This window comes from Coffea arabica, chromosome 2c (assembly GCF_036785885.1).
Source record: "Coffea arabica cultivar ET-39 chromosome 2c, Coffea Arabica ET-39 HiFi, whole genome shotgun sequence".
Taxonomy (NCBI): Eukaryota; Viridiplantae; Streptophyta; class Magnoliopsida; order Gentianales; family Rubiaceae; genus Coffea; species Coffea arabica.
In genome coordinates, this window is record NC_092312.1 from 25,143,147 (window position 1) to 25,170,524 (window position 27,378).

Genomic DNA, 27,378 nt, shown 5'->3' on the forward strand with positions numbered 1-27,378 from the left:
AAGGTGCCTATTAAAATATTTTACGAGATAAAGTACAACTAATGTAATAGTAGTAGTGTACGGAGGGTTTTTTGCATTAAAATGGTCCGACCATATTTTAGAAAAAATTTATTATCCTTTATGGTTTTATATAATTTTGAAATTATTAGAAATGTAAATGAGGCTAATTAAATTGCACACCCTAGCGTTCATGCTGCTTGTTTGATTATTTTAACAAATTTGAAATTTTGTTCAAATTTGACTTGTTTATTTGCTGAACTAAATTCGAATGAACTTTTATCGAATTGAATTCGAGTTGAGTTCAAGTAACTTGAAATTTTTACATATAAAATATAATTTTATACTAATCGAACCAAGTTTGAGTAGGACTGGAATGTTTATGAAATATAAAATACTGTTCAAGTTTTGTTTGAATAGTTGACGAACTAAACTTGAACGAGTTCTTACCAAGCTAAATTCGAATTGAGTATCAAGTAGTTTAGTTCATCTTTTAACTCTAAAAGTTATCTTAATAACTATCCACAATTGTAGTTAAGAACTTACCTTATTATCTATACATTTTGATCTAAAAATTGATCGAAAACTATTTTCAATGTGAAACATTTTCAGAATAAATATATTTTTAATTTTTTGAAGTATGCCTTAGTCCCTGGTTCAATTTTAGTTAGCAAACTAGCTTTTGGCAGAGCATCGGATTGGTGTATCATTTTCCTCAAATTCTTATATGTGAACTGGGGATCCAATTTGTAGGATTCTTCTTTTCATCTTCCCTCCTATTATACAATACAGTGGTTAAGGGACTTTCTTCAGTGGAAAGGGATGAAGACTCCTCATCTCTTGGCTAACTTGTTTTCCTACTTTGGGATATCAAGTTGTCATACAAAACCTGTTTAATTTACCAATTCATAGGAAGAGACGAAACCTTGTGTATTGGAAGATCCAGGATTAAATGGGTGTTATAGATGATAAACTGATACCTATAAGTACTTTATGCTTGACCTATTGGTAGCGACCCCCGTATAAAAAATTCAGGATTTCAAGTCATGTCTCATAAATCTTTTAAAACATGGAGCCCATTGATTTCAAACAAAGATGTGGAAAAACTGTAATCTACTATTAGAGGAGAACAGAACAGGAAAAAAAAAAAAAAAAAAAAAAGGTTGACAATGAGGCCATTTGTGTTGTTAAGAGATTTTTTTTTTTTTGTTTTTTAATAAACCCCTCAAAGTAGCTTCATAGATTGACAAGTTTTTCTGCTATTAAAACTATGGATTCTGTAGGACAACATTGATTTTTGTCTTGATTTAGATCAATCGTTCTGTGCCAGGCGGCCTATGTATGTAACAACACACTTTTTTTTTTTCTGCCATAACAATATCGGAATGCTGTATAAGGGAATTATGCTACTCTTAAAACTTTGATTAGTGTAGATAAATAAATTTTATTTAATTTATTTAGTCAAGATTAAATAAATTAACTTGATCTTGATTAAATTAAATTAAATTAAATTACAAAAGCCCATTATATTTTGGACTGACAAATTTGGCTAATATTATATGGGCCATTAAGTCAAATTAAATTTTTTATGTCTATTTAAATGGAAGTAAATTAATTGATTTATTAATTCACAATGAACTATTTGAGTCGGCCCACCATTTAAACTCAAGTTAAATGGGTTTTCCTGAATTACAAGTCACCCGAAATGCAGAAAGGTTCTTGAAGGTAGCTTACATATTTTAGCTATAAATAGAGGTCTTCCTTCAAGGCAAAGGACACACTGAAATTCAGTTTTTTATGCCAAAGTAAAGGAGATGGCATTTTCAAATCATCTGTTTTTTATGTTTAAATCGTAGGAAATACCCTCTTGATCGAAGAACAAGCCTTCTCGGCCATTGAAGTTATTTGAAAGAAAAAATCAGGGGATTAATTTCTTTGGTTCAAAAATTTTTAGAGATTATAACCTTCTTATTATTTGATTTAATATATTTGACATTTTGTACAAGTGTTCTGGTCTTTTATTTTAGGCAACAAAATTTGTGCTTACAATCAGGTTTATACACGGGTCAATAACTTTGATAATAGATTTTATGCAGTTTTCCGTTTTATCTACTGAGCAATTTTCCTGCGGCAACGTTAGGAAGACATGGATTCTAATCGAGCAAAACTCGAATATTCAGATCAGTCAAAGGTTTACTCATTTTTTTAAAATTTTTACCAATCAATCTAATGTTTTCTTATGAAAATATATTTGAATTTCTCATGTCATGCTAAGAATCAACCATGAAGTCCATAACAATATCAAAGTGACGGAATCTATTTTTAATGGTGGAGCCTGCTGTAAAAGACTATGATAACCTAGACATATAGATGTAGGTAGAATAACATTTTAACCCCCTGTGATTATATTTTTTTTAAATAAAATTTTCCTATAATTTTAAAATCCTATAATTTCAAAATCTCTATATAACTCTTATGCTTAAATGCACAATTTCTGCCATGATAAGGAGTAATTCTAGACATTTCACTGGCTACAGAGGGCAATTTCCATCATTTAACACTTATATCTAAGACTCCAATATGATGATGTGTTTAGGCAGAAGATTATTTAGAATTTTTTTGTAAATAATTCTGTAGCATTTGTTTTGTGATTTAATACACGTGAAATAAAATATGATTAAAAAAATAAAAATTGATTAGAAAATGTATTTAAGATACAACAAATACAATCTTTTCCACATAATAGGCTATCTAGATAAACAAATTCTAAATATGGAGAGATAAAACCTCAGAAATCAAAGATTGAAGGACCAAACAGGTACAGAAGTTGGAGAAGATGAGTTCAATATCAACGAAAATATATATATATATATATATATATATATATATATATATATTATCTTATTAAGCATTTTTTACGCACATGATTTGTACCAATGTCCAAGAATTTAGCAGATTCCCAATTCCCCTTTCGGAGGATGTTTGCAATTTGAGTCAAGGTTTGTGATTGATTTTGTCTTGATTTAGATTCGGGCTCCGACAGGCCGCCCATGCAAGGAAAACAAAAACATAAAGTTTTTTTGGCATAATGATGATGATATTGACATGCTGTAATGGGAAATCATGCCAATCTTAAAACTTTGACTAGACTACTGATTTAGCCGGTTAATACCTTCTTTCTTGGAAAAAGCCGAGAGAGAAGTGAGATTTAACGCTGTGTATAAATGATCTGCTGAGCAATTGCCCGCAGCGAGAGTGTTGAAACATGGATCCTGAACTAGCAAATCTGGGAATTTCAGAAAAATTTTCTTGGTTTCCTGTAACTGATGAAGAAAGCCAATTTCCTCTTTTATTCTCTGAGGAAAGAAAGCCAATTTCCTCCTTTATCATCAAAGGAACTTCTGAGGCAACTAGGTGCAAAAGGAAAACGTTTGAGGGACGAAAAGCTGAATCCTAAGCAAAGCTCTGATTCACCGTCATTGTCGACTGAGAGCATCATGAGGCTAGCGAGAGCACAAAGCAATAATAGGCAAAACTCTGGTACAACACAAAGCAATGCTTCTAGCCCTCCAAATATGTCAACTGAAAGCATAGTGAGGTTAGCAAAAGAACTACTTCAGTTGAATTCCCAGAACGTTGATGTCCTCCAGAATTTTGCTGGTTCCATATATAGGAGCTCAATCTGGTCTCCCTTCTGAAATTTCTGAAGACCTCGAACTTGGACCATTACTGCAAGCTGCTGCTGAAATGGTTGCGAATCAACAATTTGTTCACGCAAGAAGATTGCTTAGCTTGTGTGAGTGACAGCTCTGCTTGTAAAAACGGGAATCCTGTTCAAGGAATTGCATACTATTTTGCAGAAGCTCTTAATGTGAGGATTGATTTGTCAGTGGGGAATCAATTCATCCAAAAACCTGGAAGGGCAGCTACCGATGACAACAGACAAGGAACTGGCTCTAATTAGTCTGCAACCTGCAGTGTTGGCAGGTCAAGAAGAGCATCCATTCACCCTAATAACTCAGCGTGCAGCAGCTGAAACCATCCTGGAAAATGTAGCATCAGCCAAAAAGGCTTCATTTAATGGATTTTTCGATTGATAATGGATCACACTAGACTCTAATGATGCAAGCTTTTGCTGCCCGATGTGAATGTCCACTTGATCTTCTCAAGATAACTGCAGTAGGAAAACCTGTAAACAGATGATGGAAGAGACAGGTGAGCGGTTGTCATCTTTTGCTGAGACCATCAATTTACCTTTTACATTTAAGATAGTTTTGTCGGACCTGAAGAACCTCAAGGAGGATCTCTTCAAGCTAGAGGTTGATGAAGCCGTGGCAATTTACTCCGCATTCCATCTTTGGACACAGCTGCCTTGGCCCAATCAATTAGAAGTTCTTATAGGAGTGATAAAAAGCCTTAAGCATTGTGGTCATAGAATTGGAGTTGAGTACAAGCACACCAATATTCCTAGAACGTTTTCATGAATCACTGTTCTATCTCAGTGCAATGTTTGATTATCTGACAGCTTGCTTGGATAATCAGATTCTATGCAGGGAGTTGTTGGAACTCAAAAGTTTACTTCCAGGAGATGATTCGAAATGTTGTCACATTTGAAGGTTCAGACAGGTATCAGCGACATGAAAGGGTCTCTTTCTGGAGGGCCCTTTCTGAAAGGTGTGGTTCTGTCGAAACAGATCTAAGCCACTTATCATTTCTAGAGGCAAACTTTTTGAGTTCTTGCTCTATGGTTATGGATGGGAAATGCCTGATCTTGGGCTGGGAAGGAAACCCACTCGAGTCCATTTCTGCCTGGAAGTTAAGTGTGACAAGTCGACCGACTAAGGCTCCAACTCGGAACTGCAATTCACGTATAACTTTCTACAGCTTACTACGTATACTTTTATTCTCTGATTGAGTGTCTCTAGCTATGTGAAAACCGTTGCATGTCTCTTTTTTCTTTTTTCCCAGTCAAAGTAATAGCTCTAATGTGTAGGAAACTAGCAAACTCTCAAAATTGCTGAGCACGTGCCTGATAAAATCCCAAACTTGAGAATTTTCATATATATGTTTGTAAAGCTCAGGAACGAAGCCAGATCTCATCTCTGGGGACAAAAAAGCAATCTTCTCTACTGTTTTGGTGAAGGTAAACAAGTTCATTGTAAGGGAATCATAATTGAGTGCAACAAACTCTCCGATTGCCATGATCAATGATAGCATCTTTACACACCTTTTCCCTATAATACTTCCTGCAGTCACCAGCTTTAAGCTCTTAATTGATCAATCACTCGCGAAAGTTATTTTGTTGAAGAACACAGCTTTAAGCTAGCTATCATTATAAAGTCCCTCCACCAATAGTGCATTGTCAAAATCTCTGAAGCACTTCTTCGGTCTGCAATTATCAGTCTTTTCCTTTCATTACAACTCTCCATCTGGACAAAAGAAAAAGATCAATGCAAAAGTTCATGCCTTGATTCTCATTCCATGCATTATCAAGAAGCATCAAATACTTTTTACCACTCAGTTCTTGTTTAAGGCTTTCCAATATTACTTCCAAAATTGGTTCAGTAAGCACAATCAAATCCATTTCAAGAGCCTAAGATATTTACATTCTGATCATCAGCTTCCCTACCCCTAAATCTTGTCTCCAAACCTTGTCTTTCCAGTAAGCTAGTCGTGTCATCTTTCCTTCACCAGCCATTTTTGTAATGCTGATGATTCTTTGAATTTTTTCCCTTGTCCAAGCTAGCTAGTCACCTTATTTAAAGGTTTCAAGAAATCGTCATTCTGTTCCCATCATCTATAAATCATCAATAGAAGCGTGAATCATTGATATCTTTTTTTTTTTTTTAGTGTAAGTAGAAGGACTCGAACCCGAGACCTTTTGCTTACACTCCCTCCCCCCATACCACCCAACCCATCCCTCCCCCCATTGATATCCAATGCATTGTACACTTCAACTACTTTTATGTGCTTTACTCGAAACTTCGTTCAAGTTGGTCAATTTTATGCACCATCTCAAAAAGAAACAGACAAGTATTTGAGGAAGAAACGGTATGTGCGCACTTGGTCCTCCTTCGTTGGCCATTTTTCCACGCAGAACTGCATATGCAACACGTTAGAGCTTTTTCAGCCAAAGTGTTTCCAGCCAGCCTCCGAAGCGCTCTCTTGAAATGCTGCACGAGCCTGATATCTTAGCAGCAAGTGAATGACACCAGCAAGAGTCTCGGCCATCTTTTTCACCTGAAGCAACCAGAAAAAGCTTGATATCTTGGGCAAAGACAAACTAATAAAAAAGAAAAGAAAACAGAATATTTAAGCAGCTATTTGGGGTGTAAATCAGAATATTTAAGAATAAACTTGTTAACCCCCAAATCATGCCGCATCACAGGAGGAAAGTCAAATGCTAATGGTCCTAGGTCAACCCCCATAAACATAAAGAAGCATATGTGGCTCGTCTAGGGCTGCAAACGAATCGAGCCGCTCGCGAGCCGCTCGCGAGCGGCTCGAGTCAAGCTCGAGTCGAGCTCGAGATTAATCGAGCTCGAGTCGAACTCGAGCCAGCTCGAGTCAAATTCGAGCTCGAACTCGAGCTCAGAATATTAAGCTCGTTAGCTCGCGAGCCGGCTCGCGAGCTTGAGTATATATATTTATATATTTTTTTTATTTTTATTTAATAATAAAATTACGTATATTATATATAAATATATTTTAATTTTTTATTTTCATAGTGAAATTACCTATATATCCTTAATATTTTATTATTTATTCAGAAAAAAATATTATTTTTTTTATTTTTTTAAAAATAAAATAATTTTTTTTTATTTTTTTCGAGCTCGAGCTCGAGCTCGAGCTCGGCTCGACTTGATTCGAGTCGAGCTCGAGCTCGAAAATTGCCAGCTCGTCGAGCTCGAGCTTGGTAAAATTTAATCGAGGCTCGGCTCGATTAGCTCAAAGCTCGACTCGACTCGGCTCGTTTGCAGCCCTAGGCTCGTCCCCTTTCCAAACGAGATACGGCTTGTCTTCCTCTATAGAGTACTAGAGGTATCTTGGCCGTGCTTTGCCCCTTAGAAGTTTAGTTAAACAAAGAGTAATAAATCTTTTTGGTAAATATAGGAGAAAATTTGAGCATCAAAACGATTAAAATTTGCTATGAAGATAAATTCCGTTTATGAAGTTAGTCCTCTATTTATCGTGATTTGGACAAAGATTTTTGAACCAATACTATGTGTGCATAATAATACCAAAAAAAGGAGAGATAATAAGTACACTACATTGCACATTTAATAGCAACATAGCTTTAATTGTGACTAAATAAAAAATAGTCATAATACTTCTAGCAGTTTAATAATTAGAAAAGGTTTAGAAAGTCGCCAAAATCTGTCACAATTTTCAACATCAATAAAACATACAAACTTGCACATTTTTCTATCCTTTTCAAAACATACAAACCTACACATTGTTTTTTTTTTTTTTTGTCTTTTTCAAAGAAAAAGCGAGTTATTAATCCATCAATTTAAATCCTTTTTAATAGCATTACAAACAGGTGATAATATTATCTGCCAAACAACTTGAGAATACAAATAGCGATATTAGATAAAAATATGAACTGCCATGTTTGCAAATGTACATGTACAAATTTGAAACCAACCATTTGTTTGATCGCAGAAATGTCTTCTTAATCAAGATTGAATTTTTAACAATTTTTTATAGAATCACACTCTAGGCTAAAAGTCTCAATTTTGACTTCGACCACCAATTGCAATTCCTTGACAACATCAATCAATTCAGTTACTTGACTTTATAAAAATTTATCAACTCCTTCAACCAAATAGTCATCCAATTCCACATCTAGCTTATATTATCACGAGGGACAATAAAAATGATAAAAATACAAATTCATAGAACCAACTTAAGCAAATGATTTTAAAATCTAATTTTACACTTCTTTTCTTCTCAAACTATCATACCATGAAAATAAACAACTTATCATGGATACAAATCAGTAACCCAAAATGAAGAGATTGTAAGAAATTTTTTATTCATATCCTAAATTGCTAGCCCCAACAATTCCTTTACATATCATCCTTCTCATCTAGTAAATAACCATTTTTCGCTATTAAGAAACTTTAAATAAATCAAAATATGGAAATATAATTATCTATCTATAAATTAAGAGACTTTGATTAATTTTAAATTCAATAGACCTCTCTATTTCCTTCCTAGTCATCACTTACCTTGGATCTTTACTTGTCAAATTCTTCCTCCTCCATCCTAACACTATCAGCCTATTATCAATAACAACTTTAATAAATGAAAACTAAAATTGGAATGAATATAAGTTGAGGAAAAATTGTTATCTTCCCTCAACAAAAATTGCTATCTTCCCTCATCCACTCTAACAACAAAAATCATTCATTTAGTTAATTATGGAAAAATTGAAAAAAAATGCATCAACTAATTCAATAGAAAAAAAGCAGAGTAAATGATTAGGGTGAAGGAAAAAAAGAGAAAAAAATGAAAAGAGTACAGAGTCAAAATTGAATGCGCAAGTGATGGTGTAGCTGAGGATAAGGGTTCTTGTGGTTGTTTTTTGCCAGGAAGAAAAGAGGAAATGAGAGGAAAAAAGAAAGCCAAAAGAAAAAGGGAAACAAAATAAAGATAGCTTCCTTAAATGATTAACGAGGCACATGTCAAAATAGATGGGAACCACGCGGCAGCCATAGAGATTGCTATAGTAATCTCACTTCTTCAACATAAGTAGAATAAGAGCCGAAGAGCTCTTCTGACGTGGATGTTTTCGTCGTCCTCTCACGTGCGCTGTGCGTGGTTCCTGACGACGTCGTTTTGTGTTGTTCGCCTCTTTCGCTGGTGGTTTAGCATTGTTGTCTTTTTCCATGACGTTCGCCACTGTTGTATATCAGAAAGGCTGTCTGCACTTGGTCACTCCCATTTCACTAATCCAGCTAGCCTTCGTCCTGTCTGCCCTTGGTCGCTCCCATTTCACTAATCCAGCTAGCCTTCGTCCTCATCTAATAACTGTACTACTTTTGCTTTTACTCTTCAGCCTTTTTTTCAGCTTTTCAGCTGGAGCATTAATGGGTTCGAGCTTATTCTCCCAGCATTATTCTCTTCGGCCTTTTATTACTCTCCTAGCATTATTCGCCTTGCTGCTTTCTCTCCCAGGTTTTCTTCCTTTTCTTCCTTTTCCTCTGTTCATCATTAGCTCTGTTGGTGGTTGGGTCTGCTTACCTATTCCCCCGGCTTTACCAAGCTAATTTTTAGTCTTATTTTTTTCTAATTACTTGAGTGTTGTTGCAGGGTAAAGGACATTATTATTTTGCTTCTGAGAGATTCGTCCCCCGGTGTTGAAAGGTGCTCTGTTTTTCTACATTTTTCACCGGTACTCCTTTTTTGCGTAGCTCGTTTCTTCATAGACTGTGTGTTTTTTACGATTTTTTTTTTGTGTTGCTCAGGTATATTTTACCTTGTTCTTGGCTTCTAGGTAGTTCCTTTTTTCCCTTTTTATGCTTGCTGTACTTTTTTGCTCGAATGCCTACATTTATGCTGCCATTTTATTTTCTTCATTGCTCTTACATATTTTCCTTTTTTCCCTTCATTTTTTCCTTTTATCTTTTTATCTTTTTTCTTTGTTCTTTTACTTCCTCTCCCTCTTGTTTGGATTTCTATTTTGGTTAGTGTAACTTTTCTATTTGCTTTTAGAGCTGTTGGTTGAGTGATGGCGTGCATTATTATTTTGCATAGGTTAGATCCGGGAAAAAAAATGGCCTAACAAAAGACTTGCTGCAGATAATGTAGAACTGGTCCCCTATTAAACTCCCTGCTGTTTGAAGTTGTAGAATGTTTAATATGGCTGAATATGCCTGTTTGTCTTAAGACTTGGAACCAAACAACAAAAAAAACCCATCTCCTGTTAAACTCTCTGCTGTTTGAAGTTGCAGAATGCTTAGTATGGCTAAATATGCCTGTTTGTCTTAAGGCTCATCCCCAAATTTTGCTGATTAATGTAAACAAATCATCATTTAAGATAGGCAAACCCAATCTGGTGTGCTATATCTTGATGTAATATGTGAAAGTCATCTATCGTTTAACTGCTGGTTGTAGCCTGTCATTGTACTTTGATTGCCTTTTCTCCTGTTTACCTTTTAGTTCTATTTTTATTGCCTCATGGTTTGCTTGAATGCCTACATTTATGCTGCCATTTTATTTTCTTCAGACTATGTGATCTGAGCATGATGATAGGATGTTACGTGTGCCTGAGGTTAATTCTTGCATGGTTTGTTGGACATCTCAAGTCCAGCTTGTCCAAGCATCACACGTTAAGACAACTTGTGGCAGTGGACTAGCAAAGAAGTTTCGCATCTTTGTTTTTTCTGATTTTCAGGTACAGTTTTATGTTGTTTCTTGTTTATTTTTCTTTTGTTCTTTTGCTGATTTTGGATTTGTCTATTTTAGGGCGTTAAGGTGACTGCACTTGCGATTGATGAGAACATTGATCGTGTTACCAATCTTCTTGTGCCATTTAGGGAGTATCGCATTTCAAGAGCTCGTGTTCATGAGATTCCTGACTGTTCTTTGGATGTTGGTTCTTATCGCTTTTATTGGGTTTTGACTGCTGAAACTGTGATTGAGGAGGTGATCGTAGTTGACCCTCCAAAGCTCCCATCTTATTTTCGTTTGCGCTCTATTGCTTCATGTGATACTGTTGCTAACACAGAAAATTTCATAGGTAGCTTTATTTTCTGTTGGGTTGTTTTTACTCGCTTTCTTGGATTTCTTGTGCCTATACATTTGCTTTTCTCTGAATTTATCTTGTTTGAGGATTCGCAAATGTCATGGGAATTGTTTTGTGTGCTTTCCCTGCTAGAGAAGTGTATTTTGAAGGAGGGCCATCTGTTGCGCGCGACTATGTTATTGTTAACTATGAGTTCGTATTGCTTTTTCTCCCCCCTTTGTGTATTGATTGTGTCATTTGTATTCAGGCTAATAATGAGTATTCTTTGTTTTTCCTTCTGTCTTAAGGCTTAGGCCTATAATCTTGACCCTCTGGAATGAGTTCGAATCCATAGAAGATTCTGATATAATGGCTAATATTGCACAGAATCCAGTTTTGATATGTATCCGCCTTAGGGTGCTTACGGATAACTGTAAGGTTCTTTATGTTATAGATAGCTTTTCTTCTTTTATCTGTGCTGGTTTTTTTTTTTTTGGAGTTTGGTTTTGGCTTAGCTTTTTTCTCTTGATCTCTCAATTTTCAGATCTATCATTATCAATCAATCTTCATCTGTGATATTGGTTTCGCCGATTGTGCAAGAATCTGGGAACTTGCGGGCATGGTCTATTGCTTTTGGCTTGTTTGAGCGTTTCCTTATTTGTTGTTCTCTATTTATCTTTTTTTTTTTTATTATTACTTTGCTTTAACAAACTACTATAATCTGATTAGGTTTCAGACTAATAGTTCAGAGCTCACACAAATGGTTCACGAAAGGAGTTATGCTAATCCATATGTATTGCTTCCTCCAGTTGCTTCTAATCGTATAAGTCAGATCTCATACATTGGTCAGGCAACCAGCTTTGTAAGTTCGCTATTATGTTTTTTGGATGAAAATATAGTCTTTCTCTGTGAATTTTTTCATGTCTACCTTCAGTATACCATAACTTTTCCCCTTGCTGTATATATTACTCACCACAGGACATAGGTACTGCTTGGATAAAAGGCACAATTTCTCTTGAATATAGGATGGGTAGGCTATGGTATCTAGCCTGTCCGCATTGTTATCTTCCTAATGATTTTTCTTCAAGCTGGGGTATTATGTGCCGCTATTGCAGCCGAGACATTTATACTTTTCCTAGGTATAGTGCCCTTGTGGTAGCCTCTGTTAGGTTTTTTTAAAATTTAACTTGTTCCCGCGATTTTTATAATGTGTTGCTGTTTTTTGAGGCCTGTTTGGTTTGTTGAGTTGCTTTTGTGTTTGTAATGTAAGGGCTTGTGTGACTCTTACTATCAAAGATGACACCGGTTCAATCAATGCAATTGCCATGGGGGACGAGGCCGAGAAGCTGATAGGTATCAATTCTTATCGTTTGTATCAAGCTGACCAAGAGGTACTGCTATTTTTCTTGCTGTACATATAGTTTTAGTCCCTAATGTTGTTAATTTGGCTTTTTTCCCCTATGGTAATGAGACATTGCTTCCAATTTGTCAACCGAATGTTCATCTTACTGATCGTGTGGCAAGTGCACTTAAGGGAAGAGTAATGCTGTTCTATGTTAAGCATTCGAGCCACGCTGTGAGGGCTACAAAGGGTGCTCGCTATACAATAGTCACTTCCTATGATATCGATGAAGTTGAAGCGACCACTGCCTGATTCCCTTTAGATCTTACTGTATACTTGCCTAGATTGCTTTTGGATGTATGGCTCATATTCTATAATGTATCAAACTCTCTTTGCTATTACTGTTAGGCTGACTTATGGTAGATTTGTAGTGGAGTTGGTTGTTTGGTTTGTAACTGCTCAGGAATTCTGCACTGTTAGACCTTAATCAATGCTGAGTTTCTCATGGCTTAGATGTTATTTGGGCCATGCTTTTGTTCTTTCTCCGTTTTTTCCTATTATACAATTTGGCTTCTTTGTAGTTGAAAAGATTGGTGTAATCAGGAAGAATGCAGTATGTTTTTGGGTATCTTTGTATCCTTTGCGAATTTCGATCCCTATGCAGTTTGTTTGTTTCCAGAAAAAGCAATGATGATGCCTAAGATTCTCAACAATAGCCTAATCAATATTTTTCTGATAAGCCAATTAGAAAGTGCAGACTATTAAGTTATGGCAGATTAGCTGGTTAACTGAGTTCAAGGAGCTAGATTGATTGGCCTATGTTTCCTTATAAAGAATCAACTCCTCTGTGGTTGAAAAGATTGGTGTAATCAGAAAAAATGCAGTATATTTTTGGGTATCTTTGTATCCTTTGTGGATTTCGGTCCCTATGCAATTTGTTTGTTTTCAGAAAAAGCAAATATAATGACTAAGATTCTCAGCAATAGCCTAATCAATATTTTCCTGCTAAGCCAATTAGAAAGTGCAGACTCTTGAGTTATGACAGATTAGCTGGTTAACTGAGTTCAAGGAGCTAAATTGATTGGCCTATGTTTCCTAATAAAGAATCAAGGAGAAAAGCTTCAAATGCAACTCTTTTTCGTAGAATAATTGGTTACAGAAGCTTTATACAAATAGACTGATCACCTTGAACTCGTGAGAAATTTTTAGAGAAAAACAAAAAAAAATCAAAATACCTTTATCTATTTAGAAGTTTGTTTGGCCTACAAGAAACGTCCTGCAAGAAATGACCAACTATGTGTCAAACAAAATGAAAAAAAAGGACAATTTGAATGGACCTGTTTTTAATGTCCATCTTATACAGGTACTGTATCCTGAATTTCTTGCAGTTATCCTGAATTTCCCTGTAAAGCAATCTGAATCTCTTGCAGTTATACAGGTACTGTAAACTGATTTCTGCATCTATGTCCCCTTCTTTTGGTTGCTCAGTCATTTAATACTCTGGAACATGGATTTCAGTTTGTACTTACCTGCTGATACTTTTGTTTTTTTCCCCCTTTTATGGTGTAGGCTGCTGTGTGTGCTACGGGAGATATTGTTAGGTTGTCAAGAACTCTTTTTTATCTTTTTTCTACTTATTTAGGTGATCCATTGTTGTTAGGTATGAAAACAAAAAGGCTAGAATCCTGCAGATTCTTCTCCTTTTTTTTTGTGCATCAGGAATATACTTATCCTGCCTAGAACACAGATTTGTTTCTATTTATTCTCTATAGAATATAGATGAAAGTATTTCTGTTATTACCATCTATGCATTTAGACACATTTATCTGGACCTGTTGCATATATTTGCTTTGGTTGTTTTATACCGTGCTGCTCTATTAATGAACCCCTTATGGCTATGATTTCAACTTGTTCTGTTTGGAGCTTATTACACGGTATATCTGAGATCATACTTTTTTTTTTTTAGTCACTGGGTAGTTAAACAATCTATTTGTTGGCTATGAAAACTGCCATGCTAAGTCTTTTTCTTGCTTTACTTGGCCATGATAATGTCCCTAATGACTGTGTGTGTTTCTAGACAGGGGATTGCTTCGTAACTTATAATTTTTCTGTTCTCACATGCACTTTCTCTTGTTTGTTTTTCCTATCAGATAGCTCTTGATAGTTCAAGTGAACTTGAGGTTCTGCTGAAACTTGTTTTTTTTCCATTCTGGTGTTCTTTTTTGATCCATTGAAGACAATCAGGTATTATTAAGTTGAAATATATTTTTTATTTTTCCATCAGGTTCCTTGGTTCATTTCTCTCTTTTCATGCTTTAGCCTCAACTGATACTGTGCTGTTTTGAGTTTTACTTTGCCAGTTGACTTTTCCTATTTAGGTAGAAACGCTTTTGATTATGCATTTATATGTTTCTGTTTATGCATTCGTTTGCTAACTGTTTATTTCAAAATAACTGCCTTTAATGTTTTACCCTTTAAAAAAATAGCTACCCTCTAATCTATTAACTTAATATATGAAATACTATAGTTAGTTTCTTTCATGGACCGCAATACCGTTAGACGTATGCATTATGCTAATATGCCAAAAGAGAAAAAGGATGAGTTGTTGCAGCGTAGACGGGTGGGTATGCTAGAAATAAGACAACTAATGTGCATCCTGCTGAGGGTTCTGTCTATTCATCTATACCAGAGGAACAAAAAAATAGAAAACGCCAATGCAAAAAAGAGTTAACTGCTTTGGAAAAGCTGAAAAAATTGCCCCTGCTGAGGCCTTTACTCCTGTATGCAATGTTCCCAAGTCTATCCACTACCCAAAAAGCTTTAGTTCCTCTACTAAGGAACCTTCAATAGGGCAATGTCTGAATAATTCAGTACCTGAGCCATGCACTTCTGTACCGCAGCCAGTTCCTAGCAACAATGAATTAGCTGATCTGTTTGATAGCATATCAACAAAACTCCAGTCTTCTTTACCTGTTTCAACTAACCAGTCTACTGTCCCTGAAGGTACGCTGCTCAGTTTATCCTATGTTTCTTAACAAAGCAATGTTTGCTTATTTGCATTCCTCCTTTATAAATATTTTTGATGCTTATGAGGCTTTCGATAAACTTGTTGTTCCAGTTCATCATAACTCGGTAGAAGAAGGAACCTATATTGTCAACGTTGCTCCATGTGTTTCTTCTAAACACGGTAGTGGCCAACAAATTGTTGTTAACACCCGACTCGAGAACACAGGTTGGGTTTAGTCTATATTATAAAGTTGCTATGCCTTAAAAATGCTGCAGATTATATTGTTTTTCCTCTTTTGCCCCATAAATTGATAAATATATGGTTTGGTGCGGTATTAGGTAGGCAACGAAGGACCAAAAAAACCAATTTTTCTCGCTTGAAGCAGATTCCAACCGAATCATTGGTCCTCCCTGATGCCCCAAAGTGTCAACACTGTGGGGCTCATCGATTCCATTTGGAACCTCCCAATTTTTGCTGTTCAGGTGGAGAGGTTTCTGTTGTTCATCCTGTGATGCCTTATGCCCTCTTCCGCCTTTATTCCGGTACAGATGAGGAATGTATTCACTTCCACAAGAATGCACGCTCCTATAATAACGATCTTGCCTTCACCACTTTTGCTGCAAAATATGATAGAAAAATGACTAAAAATCCTCAGGGAGTTTACACTTTCCGCGTCCAAGGTCAAATTTATCATCTTTTGAATAGTCTCACACCAAATGGGCACCCGCCTACTGGTATCCAACTGTACTTTTATGATCAAGAGGAAGAATTGTCACAGAGACTCAATACTTCTCCAAGATTACGGTAGAGTACTCTTAAGCTTCTGATGGGTATTCTTGAGCAGAATCCTTATACCAAAGTTTTTATGTCTTTAAGAGAGCTTCCTAATCTAGATAACCATAGCATATTTCTTAATTCCAACCCGGGCCTTGACCAGCGGTTATATAATATGCCGACGGCCTCAGAAGTCGCTGCAATATGGATAGAGCATGATAGTGAAACCTTAGAGAAGGGCACCAACATACAGGTTTATAGTCATGCAAATACAAGCCATAGAATCCAACACTATTTTGCATGCTACGACTCTTTGCAGTACCCACTATTGTTTCCCAGAGGTGAATCTGGTTGGCACTACGGCATTCCAAGAAACACTACTGCTAATAAAAGAAAAAGGGAAGAAACTGATGATCACAGCCTTGTTGCTTTACCTAGGATAGGAAATGCTATTGATCTTATTCAAAAGGAAAATAAAGGTAAGTTTTGCTAAATTCTGTTTTTCCCTTTTATTTTTTTGTGCTTACTTATCGATTTCTGCTACTTCAATCTATTCTTTCTTTCTTGTTTAAAATTCTTTTAAGGTTGTCTTTTCAATGTATATTTTCTTTGATTCCTGAGTTTTTTTTTAAAAAAACTCAGGGTCTTAGCTTTTGCTTTTTTGTTTTAGTTGTTGAGGAGGGAAAGAAACTGTTTCTGCTCGAGAGTATTATTGCTACAAATTGCAGATCAGAGATGATGACACCTCAATGCTCTTGCACACAAGGAGACTATTGCAGCAATTCTCTGTGGATATTTATGTTAAGATCGAGACTTCGAGGCTTGAATTCCATAGGAAAAAACAAAAAGAAATCAGAACTGAGATTCTTAAAGGTGTAACAGATAGCATCTCTTCTGGTCAGACTAACGGCGGTAAAGTTGGGCGCCGTGTTTATCTTCCATCTTCCTTTATTGGTGGTCCAAGAGACATGAGACGGAGGTATATAGATGCTATGTCTTTGGTCCAGAGATTTGGTAAGCCTGACATATTCATTACCATGACTTGCAATAGGATGTGGAAAGAAATACAGGATAACCTAAAGTATGGAGAAGAGGCTCAAGATAGACCTGATTTAGTTTCAAGAGTGTTTAGAGCAAAGCTGGAATTATTAAAAACTGAAGTTACAAAAAAAAAAGATATTCGGTGAAGTGGCTGCCTGTGTGTATGTGATTGAGTTTCAAAAGAGAGGCCTTCCTCATGCTCACATGTTGACTATTTTAAAGCCAGAATATAAGCCCCTCAATCCTGAAGCTTATGACATGATAGTTTCGGCCGAAATACCAGATCCTTCTAAGCAACCACATTTATACTTTTTGGTTATGAAACACATGTGTAGACACCAAATTTTTGAATTAATTTTGTATGTTTGGTTTTAGTGATAATTGGTTGATTTTTGTTTAGACGGTTTTGCATTTTAGTTCATTTTCGTTTGTCTAGCTTTTTTAGGTTTTATTTTATTTTTATTCCCTTTTTAGTTTTTAGTTGTTTTTGTAGTTTTTAATTTATAAGTTTTAGCGTAGATTTTTTTTAGAGAAAAAAAAGAGAAAAGTGAAAATAAACAAAAAAAAGGGGGAAAAAGAAAAGGGAAAAATGGTTTAATGCATACTGGCCTATTTTTGAAAAAAAAATGAAAAGTTTGAAATTTGAAGAAAAAGTTTTTTAGTGTAATAGGCATTATTTACTTTTTGATACATTTTAATTGTTTTTCAAAGAAAAGAGGAAAAAATATATATTATTATTTCAGGTTACAAGCATTTGTGTTTTTTATTGCATTTTATTGTTATTTCTTTATTGTTATTTTTATTTAAGTAAAGAAAAGAAAAAAAGAAAAAAAGAAAATGGATGAAAAATGGAAGTTGTAATTTGCTGTTCAATATCAATTTCTGTTATTATAAATTTTTGTTATTATCATTTATTTCATTTTTATTGTTATTAATTTCTGTTTTAATTAGCTGAAAAAAAAGAAAAAAGGAAAATTGTTGCCGCAGCATGAAAGCTGCGGACTTGCGCCGTTTGCAAAGAAATCTGGGACGGCTCCTGAAGCTGCAAAATACAGAAAAAGGACAGAGGTTCTTAGGGTTGAACTGGGATATAAAAGCTAAAGGGAAATGGTAGCCGCAAATAGAGAGAGGGAGCTGAACTAAAGTCGGACGGGAAAGTTGACGACTGAAAAATTTTTGCTCAAGGAGAACAAAAGAAAACAGAAACCAGAGAGGATAGTTGACGGCAGGGAGTTTGAGAGAAGAACAGAGAGCTAGGGGAAGAGAGGGGTTACGGGTAAGAAAAGGGAAGGCAAACAACAAAGAAAAGAACCAGAAAGGAGGCGCGCAGCTGGGAGAAATTGGAGAAAGGAAACCAGAAACTGGTTCTAAGCAAAGATTCAAGAGGAGATTTCGCAGCTTCCTATCCGTAGCTGGTTTGTGTTTGAAGTTGTTCATTGCACAAGAGGTAATCTCCACATTCTCTTCCATCATACAAGTTAGACCTTTTGGACAGATATTTTCCTTTTTACTCTTGGCATTCCATGTTTTTTCTGCGTTTGTTTTCTTCTCTGTTTTGGTATTACTTTGCTATTAAAAATGTCGCACTTGAACTGTTTGATGTTGTGGGTTTGGATGAAGGCTGATTTGATTCAAAAGGTTGTAGTTTTGGTAGATTTGTTGGCAATATGCGTCTATAATGTCAAGTTTTCTGGAGGATATAGTATGTTTATGAGCCTTCGCATGAATTTAGTTCGTACCTCGTTGTGCACGAATGAAAATTGCAGAAAAGAAAACAGTTTTGTTAGCGATAATTCGGAGGTCTTAATGCTTTAATTTAACCCATGTTTAAACAAATTTGGGGCCTTTATGAAGTGCTTGAGAGTCGCTACAATGAAGTTGAGGTTCTCTATGTTGTTGCAGTAAACGAAATTCTGGTTTCCTGTTTGGTTAAAATTCCAGAAAGGACTTAACTTGTGACCCAAGTTTTTTTTTTTTTTTTTTGATAGTTCTTGGGTTGTTGTTTCTATGTATCTAGTTCTTTATGTTTGAGTTTTAACGAATGTACTGAGTGAATGGTAAATTTCTGGCTGGCTGCTTGAAGTTTTTGTTTCTCTCGATATGCAAATGGGTGGAGAATTTGCTGAAGTGAATCTGTTTTGAATGATTACCAGTTTTCTGAGATTGAATCAGTTGCTTTTTCCGGTTTCCCTTGCATGTTAGATGGTTTGTATGCTCTTACCGTTTGGTTTCTAAAATCTGTTTTCACTCAAGAGTCTAACTATGTCTTCCTTTTGTTGCATTTGGTCTAGACACTCTCAGGTTTCATGGCTAGTTTTGTTGTTCATGTCTTCTTTTCCTTCCTGTTTCATTTGTGTTTCTCATACCCAAGCATATAGTTGGGTATTTTAGGATAGGCAAGTGTATGGCCATGAGTTTAATAATGTTGGGCTGAGGATTTTAATGAGTATTAGCTGGTTAGCTGATTCATTGCGGTTTAGTTTTTTTTTGTGAAATATGACAGTAGGAACATTACAGGATTTCTTGTTGGCTTTTGTATGTTGGATGATCAAGTTTCTGTAGTCTTGTTGTTCAAAACGGAATTTCAATGTCGTTTGTGATCCAAGTTGCAGACTTTTCTTCTTATTAAATGTTTCTTTTGCGGCACAAAGTTGTTGAATCTCCAAAATCACGGCTGTTTTCTCGAAAATTTCTTCTTGTTGCAGAAATGTTTGATAAATTTTGCATGAAATAGCTTGAGCTGTCCAGATTTTGCATGTATGATTAGCGGCCTGTTGGTGTTTCAATTTGATAAGTTTTCATGTTGCAAAGTAGAGGAATGTGTGATAGTTTGTTTGGATTTTACTTGAGTTTGAAGGCTAGTGCTGAATTGCAGAAGCTTACGCATAGCAGAAAGTGTAGAAAAGTAATGAAGTTGCAGAAATTTTGGCCGAGAGTGTTCTTTTGCATGCATGAAAAATTTCTAAAAATTTCACTTTGACCCCTCAAGTTCCCTTTGGTTGCACTATGGCCCAAGTAATTGGAATACTTAATCAATTTAATCCCTCAAGCTTCTCCTTGTTCCACTATGACCCAACCAATTGAATAATTTCATTAATTTGGTCCTTGGTAATTTTAATTTGTGCAACTTCATTGCTTGTTTGCTTCAATTAACTACCATGCTTTGCTTCAATTGCGCTTAAGACATGACTTTAGGGACTTTATCATCAAGTGAGTTTTGTTTTGCACATTTCTTTTAATTTTTCTTAAATAAAGTGGTACCTTGACCTTTTTATTGTTTTGAAGCCATTTTTACTTCATTTGATTACCAACTCAAGGGAGGTATAACTTTCTTTTACCTTTTATTTGTCTCTCCTATGTGATCCAATGTGCTAAGTGAATTGCATGACTACTTTGCTTTCTGTACATTTCTTAAATTCCTTTCATTCCTTTCATTTACTTTTGCTTTATTAAGTTTTTTCTTTTATGGGGTATGTGTACACCTCTTGGCTTGTAATAGATAGGGCTTTGGCGAGCAGTTTGGTCCATTTTCCCCTTCCCCCTTTGTTTTAGTTAGTGAATGTAAAGTTCATTAGCTTGGTTGCATGCTTATGTGTTACGTGCTACTTGCTTTATTAGGTTTTGCATCTAGTCGAGCATGTTAAGTGTTACGTGCTACGTGTTTATGAGTGTTTGGCATGTCTACTAGCTTTCTGTAGTGTAGATGAATGGAATGGATGAATGTACGTTTCCACTAGTCCAACGCTAATCGGAATTCATAGAATGGGCTAGTCCAACGCTAGACCCTTAGGGATTTCCCCTCGTTAGTACATGTTTGCATGTTCATTACATGTCATGCATTCTTTTTAGTTTTGTCATTTTTTGCATGCCCCCGACTCCCTTTCCCCTCACTTTAGGACTTGCATCTCATGCTAGTTAGGGTACATTTGCCTGAAGAGTTCCCTTCTGATAAGGGAAACGAGCGAGTGTGGCTACTCGATAGCCTTAGCACGCTAGTTTTGCTTTCTAATCAAAAGGAAAATCGAAGTCGAAAAGTTAGTAGTCATTCCCATACCCGACCTGATGCATTCCTTTAGGTTCATTCATTCTCATTTATCACTTACTCATTTTTTTTCCAATTCACATTTCCTCATCACTTTTCCTTTCCTTATTGTTCAATTTGATTTCTACTTCACAAAATTGCACTTAATTACACCTATATGCACTTATCACTATATTTCATACACTTGCACACAAACACTTGGATTTTTCATACAATTTCACACATGCACCTTTTCATACACTTGCACACAAACACTTGAATTTTTCATACAATTTCACACGTTCACCTTTTTATACACTTGCACACTTGCACTTTAGCCATCATTTGCATTAATCGACCTCTATAAGGTTTTCCTTTATTGGCCGCCACAATTCATGTGGTTGGGACCAAAAACCTTACAAGAGACATTTTAGAATTTAGGTTTGCATTTTTTCCTTCTTTTTGCATTCATGTAGTGCATCCAAATGTAATAAATTCTTTGGTTAAAACAAGAAAATCTTTGATTAAATCATGCAACTAGCCTTGGCTAGGTCAAAGGGGTGCCTTGGATTTTATCCTTGCCTTCCCCTTTGTCAAATGTGACTCCCGAACCTTTTTCATTGGTTTACGTAGATTAGGAGTCGTTTAAAAAGGGTTTCTCACTACTTTTTCCTATTTTTATTTAAAAATACATTTTTTAAGTGACTTGGTACACCTTAACTCATTACCAAGTGGCGACTCCGTATTTAGTTTTAAAAAACCCTTTTTAAACTATAATTTTGGGTCAAATCGTCGCATTCTCAAAACCCCATTTAGACCCATTTTTCTTTTAAATCACGATTCATTTTCCAATCACAAAAATACATTTTTAAACCATTCATTTATTTATCAAAAAATGGGGCGCGACAACATGATGCATGGTCCATGTGGTTCATTAAAAAAGGATAATGTTTGTATGAAAGATGGGATGTGGAAGAACCATTATCCAAAGAGTTTTAGTGACTACACAACTTATACAGAAGATAGTTATCCTTACTATAAAAGAAGGATGGATTGTCGTTGTGTAAGAGTGAGGAATCATTTGTTGGATAATAGGTGGGTTGTTCCATACAGTCCGTATCTTCTGGCTTTGTTTGACTGCCATTTGAATGTAGAGATATGTTCCACTGTTAAGTTAGTTAAGTATCTTTACAAATATGTTTATAAAGGGCATGATCGTGTGAGCTTTTATATCCATTCTGAAAATACCTTTGAAGATGTAGATGAAATTTTAGACTTTCAGTCTGGCCGCTGGGTGGCTGCTGCAGAGGCTTTTTGGCGGATATTCGATTTACTTTAAACGAAATGACCCCGAGCGTCTATGCATTACAGGTTCATCTTCCTGGAGAGCAAATGGTTTCTTTTCAAAGAAGATCCAATCTTGCTGATTTAGTTGCTGATGTTGACTTCTCAAAAACGATGCTGACTGAGTTCTTTTATATTAATCTTATTTGATGCTCAGAAACTCAATCTCCTTTACAAACAATTTCCTGAGTTTTTTGTATGGAGCCCAGACAAGAAACGGAGCGTCGAAAAGCTGTTGGAAGATTGGTGACCGTTAGCCCAGCAGAAGGAGAGAGGTATTTCTTAAGGCTGCTTTTATCCTGTGTCTATGGCCCTACTTCGTTCGACCGTTTGTTGACTATTAATGGAGTCCGTATGGCTTCTTATGGAGAAGCCGCTTTCCAGATGGGTCTGTTACAATCTGATACGTATTTCAAAGACACCCTTGATGAGGCTGCTACTTTTCAGATGCCTTCTTCACTCAGAAACCTGTTTGATGTGATGCTAAGTTTCTGCTCCCCGTCAAATCCTAAATACTTGTGGGAAAGATTCACTCACTGGATATACTCCTCAGTACATCAGAATGCTGGTACTTCAGGAGATCAGTAAATTTTTGGAACAAATGGGTAAAAGCATGGATGACTTTCACTTGGTTCCTGACTACCTTGGTGTTACATTAGATCAACGGACTACAAAAGAAATTGAAACTGAAAGGAATATTCAGTTCACAGAGGAGGATCTGCTACTGTCTTCGAAACTTAATGCCGGTCAGAAATTTGCCTATAGCTCTATCATGAAACAAGTTTTCTCACCAAAAAAACAAAGTTTTTTCATTGATGGGCCAGGCGGGACAGGGAAAACTTTCCTTTATCGGTCAATACTTGCTACTTTGCGTTCTCAAGGCTATATAGCCATTGCTGTTGCATTGTCTGGCATTGCTGTCTCTATACTTTCTGGTGGGAGGATTGCACATTCACGCTTTAAGATCCCTCTTGATATATCAGGAAATAAATCTTGCCAAGTTAGTAAGCAAAGCTCAACCGCTAAGTTGCTTATAGAAGCCAAACTTATATTGTGGGATGAAGCTTCAATGGCTAAGAAGGAAATAATCGAAACATTTGATATGCTTCTCAAAGACATAATGGAATGCGATGATCCTTTTGGTGGCAAGCTGGTGGTTTTTGGAGGTGACTTCAGGCAGACTCTACCCGTGATTAAAGATGCAACAAGAGACGTTTTAGTTCAGTCAAGTTTTGTCAACTCGCATCTATGGACTACTTTGCAGAAGATTACTTTATCAGAAAATATAAGGGCTGTCATGGATCATTCTTTCTCTGAATTCTTACTACGGATAGGTGAGGGACGCGAACCAGAAGACGAAGATGGCAAAATATCTTTATGTAAGGATATGACAATCCCTTATGATGGAAAGGAGGCTTCTCTTAACAGGTGAACATCTTTCTGTATAGTATTTTTGTATCATGAATATATATAATTGTACAGCTTTCAGTTTTCCCTCACTTTTTGTTCTGACTTTGTTTTTTACTCGCCAGGTTAATCGAATCTGTTTTTGGTGATCTAAATGTGTATTTTTCAGATCCATATCAGATGATTAATCGGTGTATTCTATCAGGAACAAATAATGTTGTTGATGATGTTAACCAGCTCATTATTGATAGATTTCCTAGAGATCCGCATACTTATATAAGTTCTGACAGAACTCTTAACGAAAGAGATCAAGGAGACTATGAAGACTTTCTCAATTCTTTAAATCCAAAGGGGTTACCACCTCATAAGTTGATCTTGAAAGAGAACTGTCCAATTATTCTGCTCAGAAACTTGAACCCAATGGAGGGCCTTTGTAATGGTACCAGGCTTATATGTAGAGAGCTACGCCACAACACTATTTGTGCAGAGATTGCAGTGGGTCAGTACCGCGGTAAAAGAGTCTTCTTGCCAAAGATTCCTCTCCAAACTTCTGACAGCGAAAAGAATGGCATCCCCTTTAAGAGAACTCAATTTCCTGTCAAGTTATGTTTTGCAATGACGATTAACAAGTCTCAGGGGCAAACTCTGGATTATGTAGGAATTTATTTGCGCGAGCCTGTTTTCTCTCACGGCCAGTTATACGTTGCCATTTCTCGTGCAAAAAGTTCATCTGCAGTTAAAGCACTGATAGTTCCAGCAACATATCGAGACGTAGTTACTGAGTGCAAAACTAGAAATGTTGTCTTTCATGAAGTTCTTGAATTAGCTAGACAGTAGCATTTATTTCTGGTTTGTTTTTTTTCCCCATTTGTCATTTTGTTCCCTTAAATGCTCTATTTTCTGGTTTGTGTTCTCTTTAGCAATTATATTACTACATTGTATCATGAATTGTACATTAAAACTTGTCCTTTTTTTATAGAATGGTGAATCTGCTTTCCATTGCTGATATCAAGCCAAAAATGAGGGGTTGGTCAGTGCATGTTATTGTTCAGGAAAAAATGCATATCGCTTCTTCACAGAAATCCCCTACAAGATACCAAAAATTTGTTTTCTCTGATGACCAGGTACGAATCAAACTCTGCAATACTTTATCTGTCCTATCCTTTGCGTTAGCTAAGTCACACCATAGAGTTAGCATATTTTTTTTAATCTAATATCAGGGATCAAGAGTTGAGGAAATTATGTTTAATGCTGCTATTGAAAAGATGGGATCAAAGCTTCATACTTTTAAGAAGTATCTGATATCAAATGCCGATGTTAGAGAAATTGAGGAACAATATCAGACTAATGGCCTTGCTATTCAATGGGTAATAAGTGCAAAAACTGTGGTTGAGGAGCTCAGTGAACAGGGAAGCTGTGTTTTGACTAACGAGTTTACTCCTATAAGCTTTAAAGACTTGGCCAGTTACGCTGATTCAAAGTCACAAACTGTTGGTTAGTATACATTCTGCTTCTAATCAATTGCAATGTCATCAATACAAGAACTTTGATTGAAAATCCAGCTGCTTACTTCTTTGTAATGTTTATCAGATATTATGGCTGTGGTTGTTGACTCAATGCCTGTGATTCCAATCAAAAGGGATTCACAGGAATCCTTTGTCCAGAGATTTCTCATTGTGAATGAAGAGTATACATTTTCTCTCCAATCCATACTCTTCCACTCATCAATAAGAAAATATTTAACAATCTTATCTAACAAGTATTCCTTGCTGTCGTTTTCAATGCTAGGATGGTCCCTACTGTTCTATCTCTATGGAATACATTTGTTGAAAATGAAGGAAAGCTGCTTACAGATCACCACAGCAAGCATCCAGTTCTTATATGCCGCAGGCTTAAAGTTGTCACATACAATGGTACACAGAATCTTTAATCTGTTTTGTTCATCCTTAGAAACTATTGTTTTGCTAATTGAACTCAGAGTATTTTTACTGTTGTAACAGGAATAGCACTCTCAACAAGAAATGACTCAGTCATTGTTGTTGATCCTCCTGTTAGAGATGCTAGAAGTCTAAAAAATTAAATACACGTTTAGGTTCTCAAACAATACTTTTCCTCTGATTATCTATCTGCTCCGGTTTCTGTTATTATATATGCACATGGCATCAAGGAATGAAAAGGAACTACTTGCCCTCCGCCGTGATAAGCCGTACAATAACCAGTCTCCTAAAATGTTTTACGGCCCCCGGCAAAAACTAACTGAAATAAGAGATGTTTTGCCAACTGAAAAGGTAAGTTCCAGTTGTCTTTTATTGAATAACTTTCCATTCTGTTCTACTGTTTATTATAAATTAGGTAACAATATTCTCATTCTAAAAGGTTTCATGGGTCAAGTGCATGTTCTCTTTTGAGCACATACTGTAAAAATATTGGTATATGGCATGTGTAAAGTGCCGGCATCTAACTTCCGCTGACTACGGATGCACTTATACTTGCAACCATTGCAATGAAAAACAATCTGCTCAGCCAAGGCAAGATATTTATTGCAGTTTCTCAGTTTCTTTTATTCTATTGAATTTCATGCATAGATGTTCATTCTCTCTCTCCCGCATATTTATTGCAGATGTCGTTTTGATATTGACCTGACCGATCATTCTGACACTATTACGGTTTCAATTTTTGGTGAACAAGCCGAGACATTGCTAGGATTTACTGCTTCACAAGCAATGCATTACTTCAACAGGGTCTGAATTCGCATTTTCTTTGCTTGTTTTAGTCCTTATATACCTAGAAGCTTAGCATATACATACATATATATATATATATATATCAAACCATGACATATCATTGTTCTGACTTCTGCAAACCTCTTGTTTTTGGGCTGATAGAATGAAGACCTACCTTTAGCCAAGCTCCATGAAGAGTTGAAGAATAAGATGTTCATTGTACAGCTTAAACCAGGAAGCACCAAGAATGATGGATCGTATCAGCGTTACACTATTGTGTATTATTTTGAGGAAAATGCTGAGACTACCTCTGCTGAAAATCAGTTGCATCGTGATTCAAATGCTAGCACTGGTATACTCCCTAAAGCTCTTATGTTTTGGTTGTAGATATGATGCTTTCAATATAGTTGCTTGCGTATATAAAATACCTAATTTTACGGTCTTTATAATTTCCGTTTGAAGCCAATGAAAGCTACCTTCAAATCAGTACTGATCAGGCTCCTTCTTGTGTTGCTTCAACTCCAGGGATGTACTTCTTGCTCTTTTGTATATTAACTCACTTTCTTTAAATAATTGTTTTGATTGTCGAAATATTTTTTTTTACAGACAAAGAAGAATTGCCATCTAAAACACGCCGTTCTCTTCTAAGCAGTCTTGATGAATCTGAGGAAGCTACTCCAAAGAGGCAGCGCAAGAAATGATTGTCAATTAGGAACTGTTGTGAAGCAATCTCTGACAGGCTCTTCAAACTACTTCTGTTATTAAGCTCGTAATGCTGAGCACTAAATTGTTTATCTAAAAATTCCTATCGTATTGCATCTGATTACTTGTGTTACAGCATTAGCGATAGTTTGCAGTCTACCAGCTTTTGTTTCCAAACTATGAAATTGCCTTAGCCTTTTCTTTTGTCAATGTATTCTGGAAGATCTTAAACCAGTAGTTTTTCCCAGGATTTTGTTCACCCGGGGTGCAGGTACTTGTGTCTTTACT

At 36.0% G+C, this 27,378-nt stretch overlaps 1 protein-coding gene and 1 long non-coding RNA gene across 14 annotated transcripts; one reads left to right on the forward strand and one right to left on the reverse strand.

The window, feature by feature from the left end:
• Positions 1–3,242: 3,242 nt before the first annotated feature.
• Positions 3,243–8,632, reverse strand: LOC140035259 (uncharacterized). 2 transcript variants are annotated; one of them, XR_011839260.1, is made up of 4 exons: positions 8,525–8,620; positions 6,061–6,237; positions 4,281–5,426; positions 3,243–4,186 (listed from the first exon to the last, which is right to left on the reverse strand). It is a non-coding gene; the product is annotated as an uncharacterized lncRNA (long non-coding RNA). The 2 variants fall into 2 exon arrangements; XR_011839259.1 differs by having other exon boundaries at positions 6,061–8,632.
• A 244-nt stretch (positions 8,633–8,876) lies between these two features.
• Positions 8,877–27,267, forward strand: LOC113728825 (replication protein A 70 kDa DNA-binding subunit B-like). Of its 12 annotated transcripts, XM_072075486.1 has the most exons (13): positions 8,877–9,180; positions 9,316–9,369; positions 9,471–9,499; positions 10,232–10,399; positions 10,471–10,744; positions 11,539–11,591; positions 11,708–11,868; positions 12,000–12,120; positions 13,435–13,509; positions 13,641–13,672; positions 14,222–15,074; positions 15,190–15,303; positions 15,417–20,402. In XM_072075486.1, the coding sequence occupies exons 4-11, from the start codon at positions 10,259–10,261 to the stop codon at positions 14,223–14,225; spliced, it is 861 nt and encodes a 286-aa protein (XP_071931587.1). In that variant the 5' UTR covers positions 8,877–9,180; positions 9,316–9,369; positions 9,471–9,499; positions 10,232–10,258; the 3' UTR covers positions 14,226–15,074; positions 15,190–15,303; positions 15,417–20,402. The 12 variants fall into 12 exon arrangements, with proteins under 12 accessions (XP_071931587.1, XP_071931588.1, XP_071931585.1 ...); XM_027253186.2 differs by lacking the exons at positions 8,877–9,180; positions 9,316–9,369; positions 9,471–9,499; ... (8 more) ...; positions 15,190–15,303; positions 15,417–20,402 and adding exons at positions 24,383–24,514; positions 24,645–24,789; positions 24,886–25,159; ... (5 more) ...; positions 26,551–26,740; positions 26,851–27,267; XM_072075488.1 differs by lacking the exons at positions 8,877–9,180; positions 9,316–9,369; positions 9,471–9,499; ... (8 more) ...; positions 15,190–15,303; positions 15,417–20,402 and adding exons at positions 24,383–24,514; positions 24,645–24,789; positions 24,886–25,159; ... (5 more) ...; positions 26,551–26,740; positions 26,851–27,267.
• Positions 27,268–27,378: the final 111 nt, after the last annotated feature.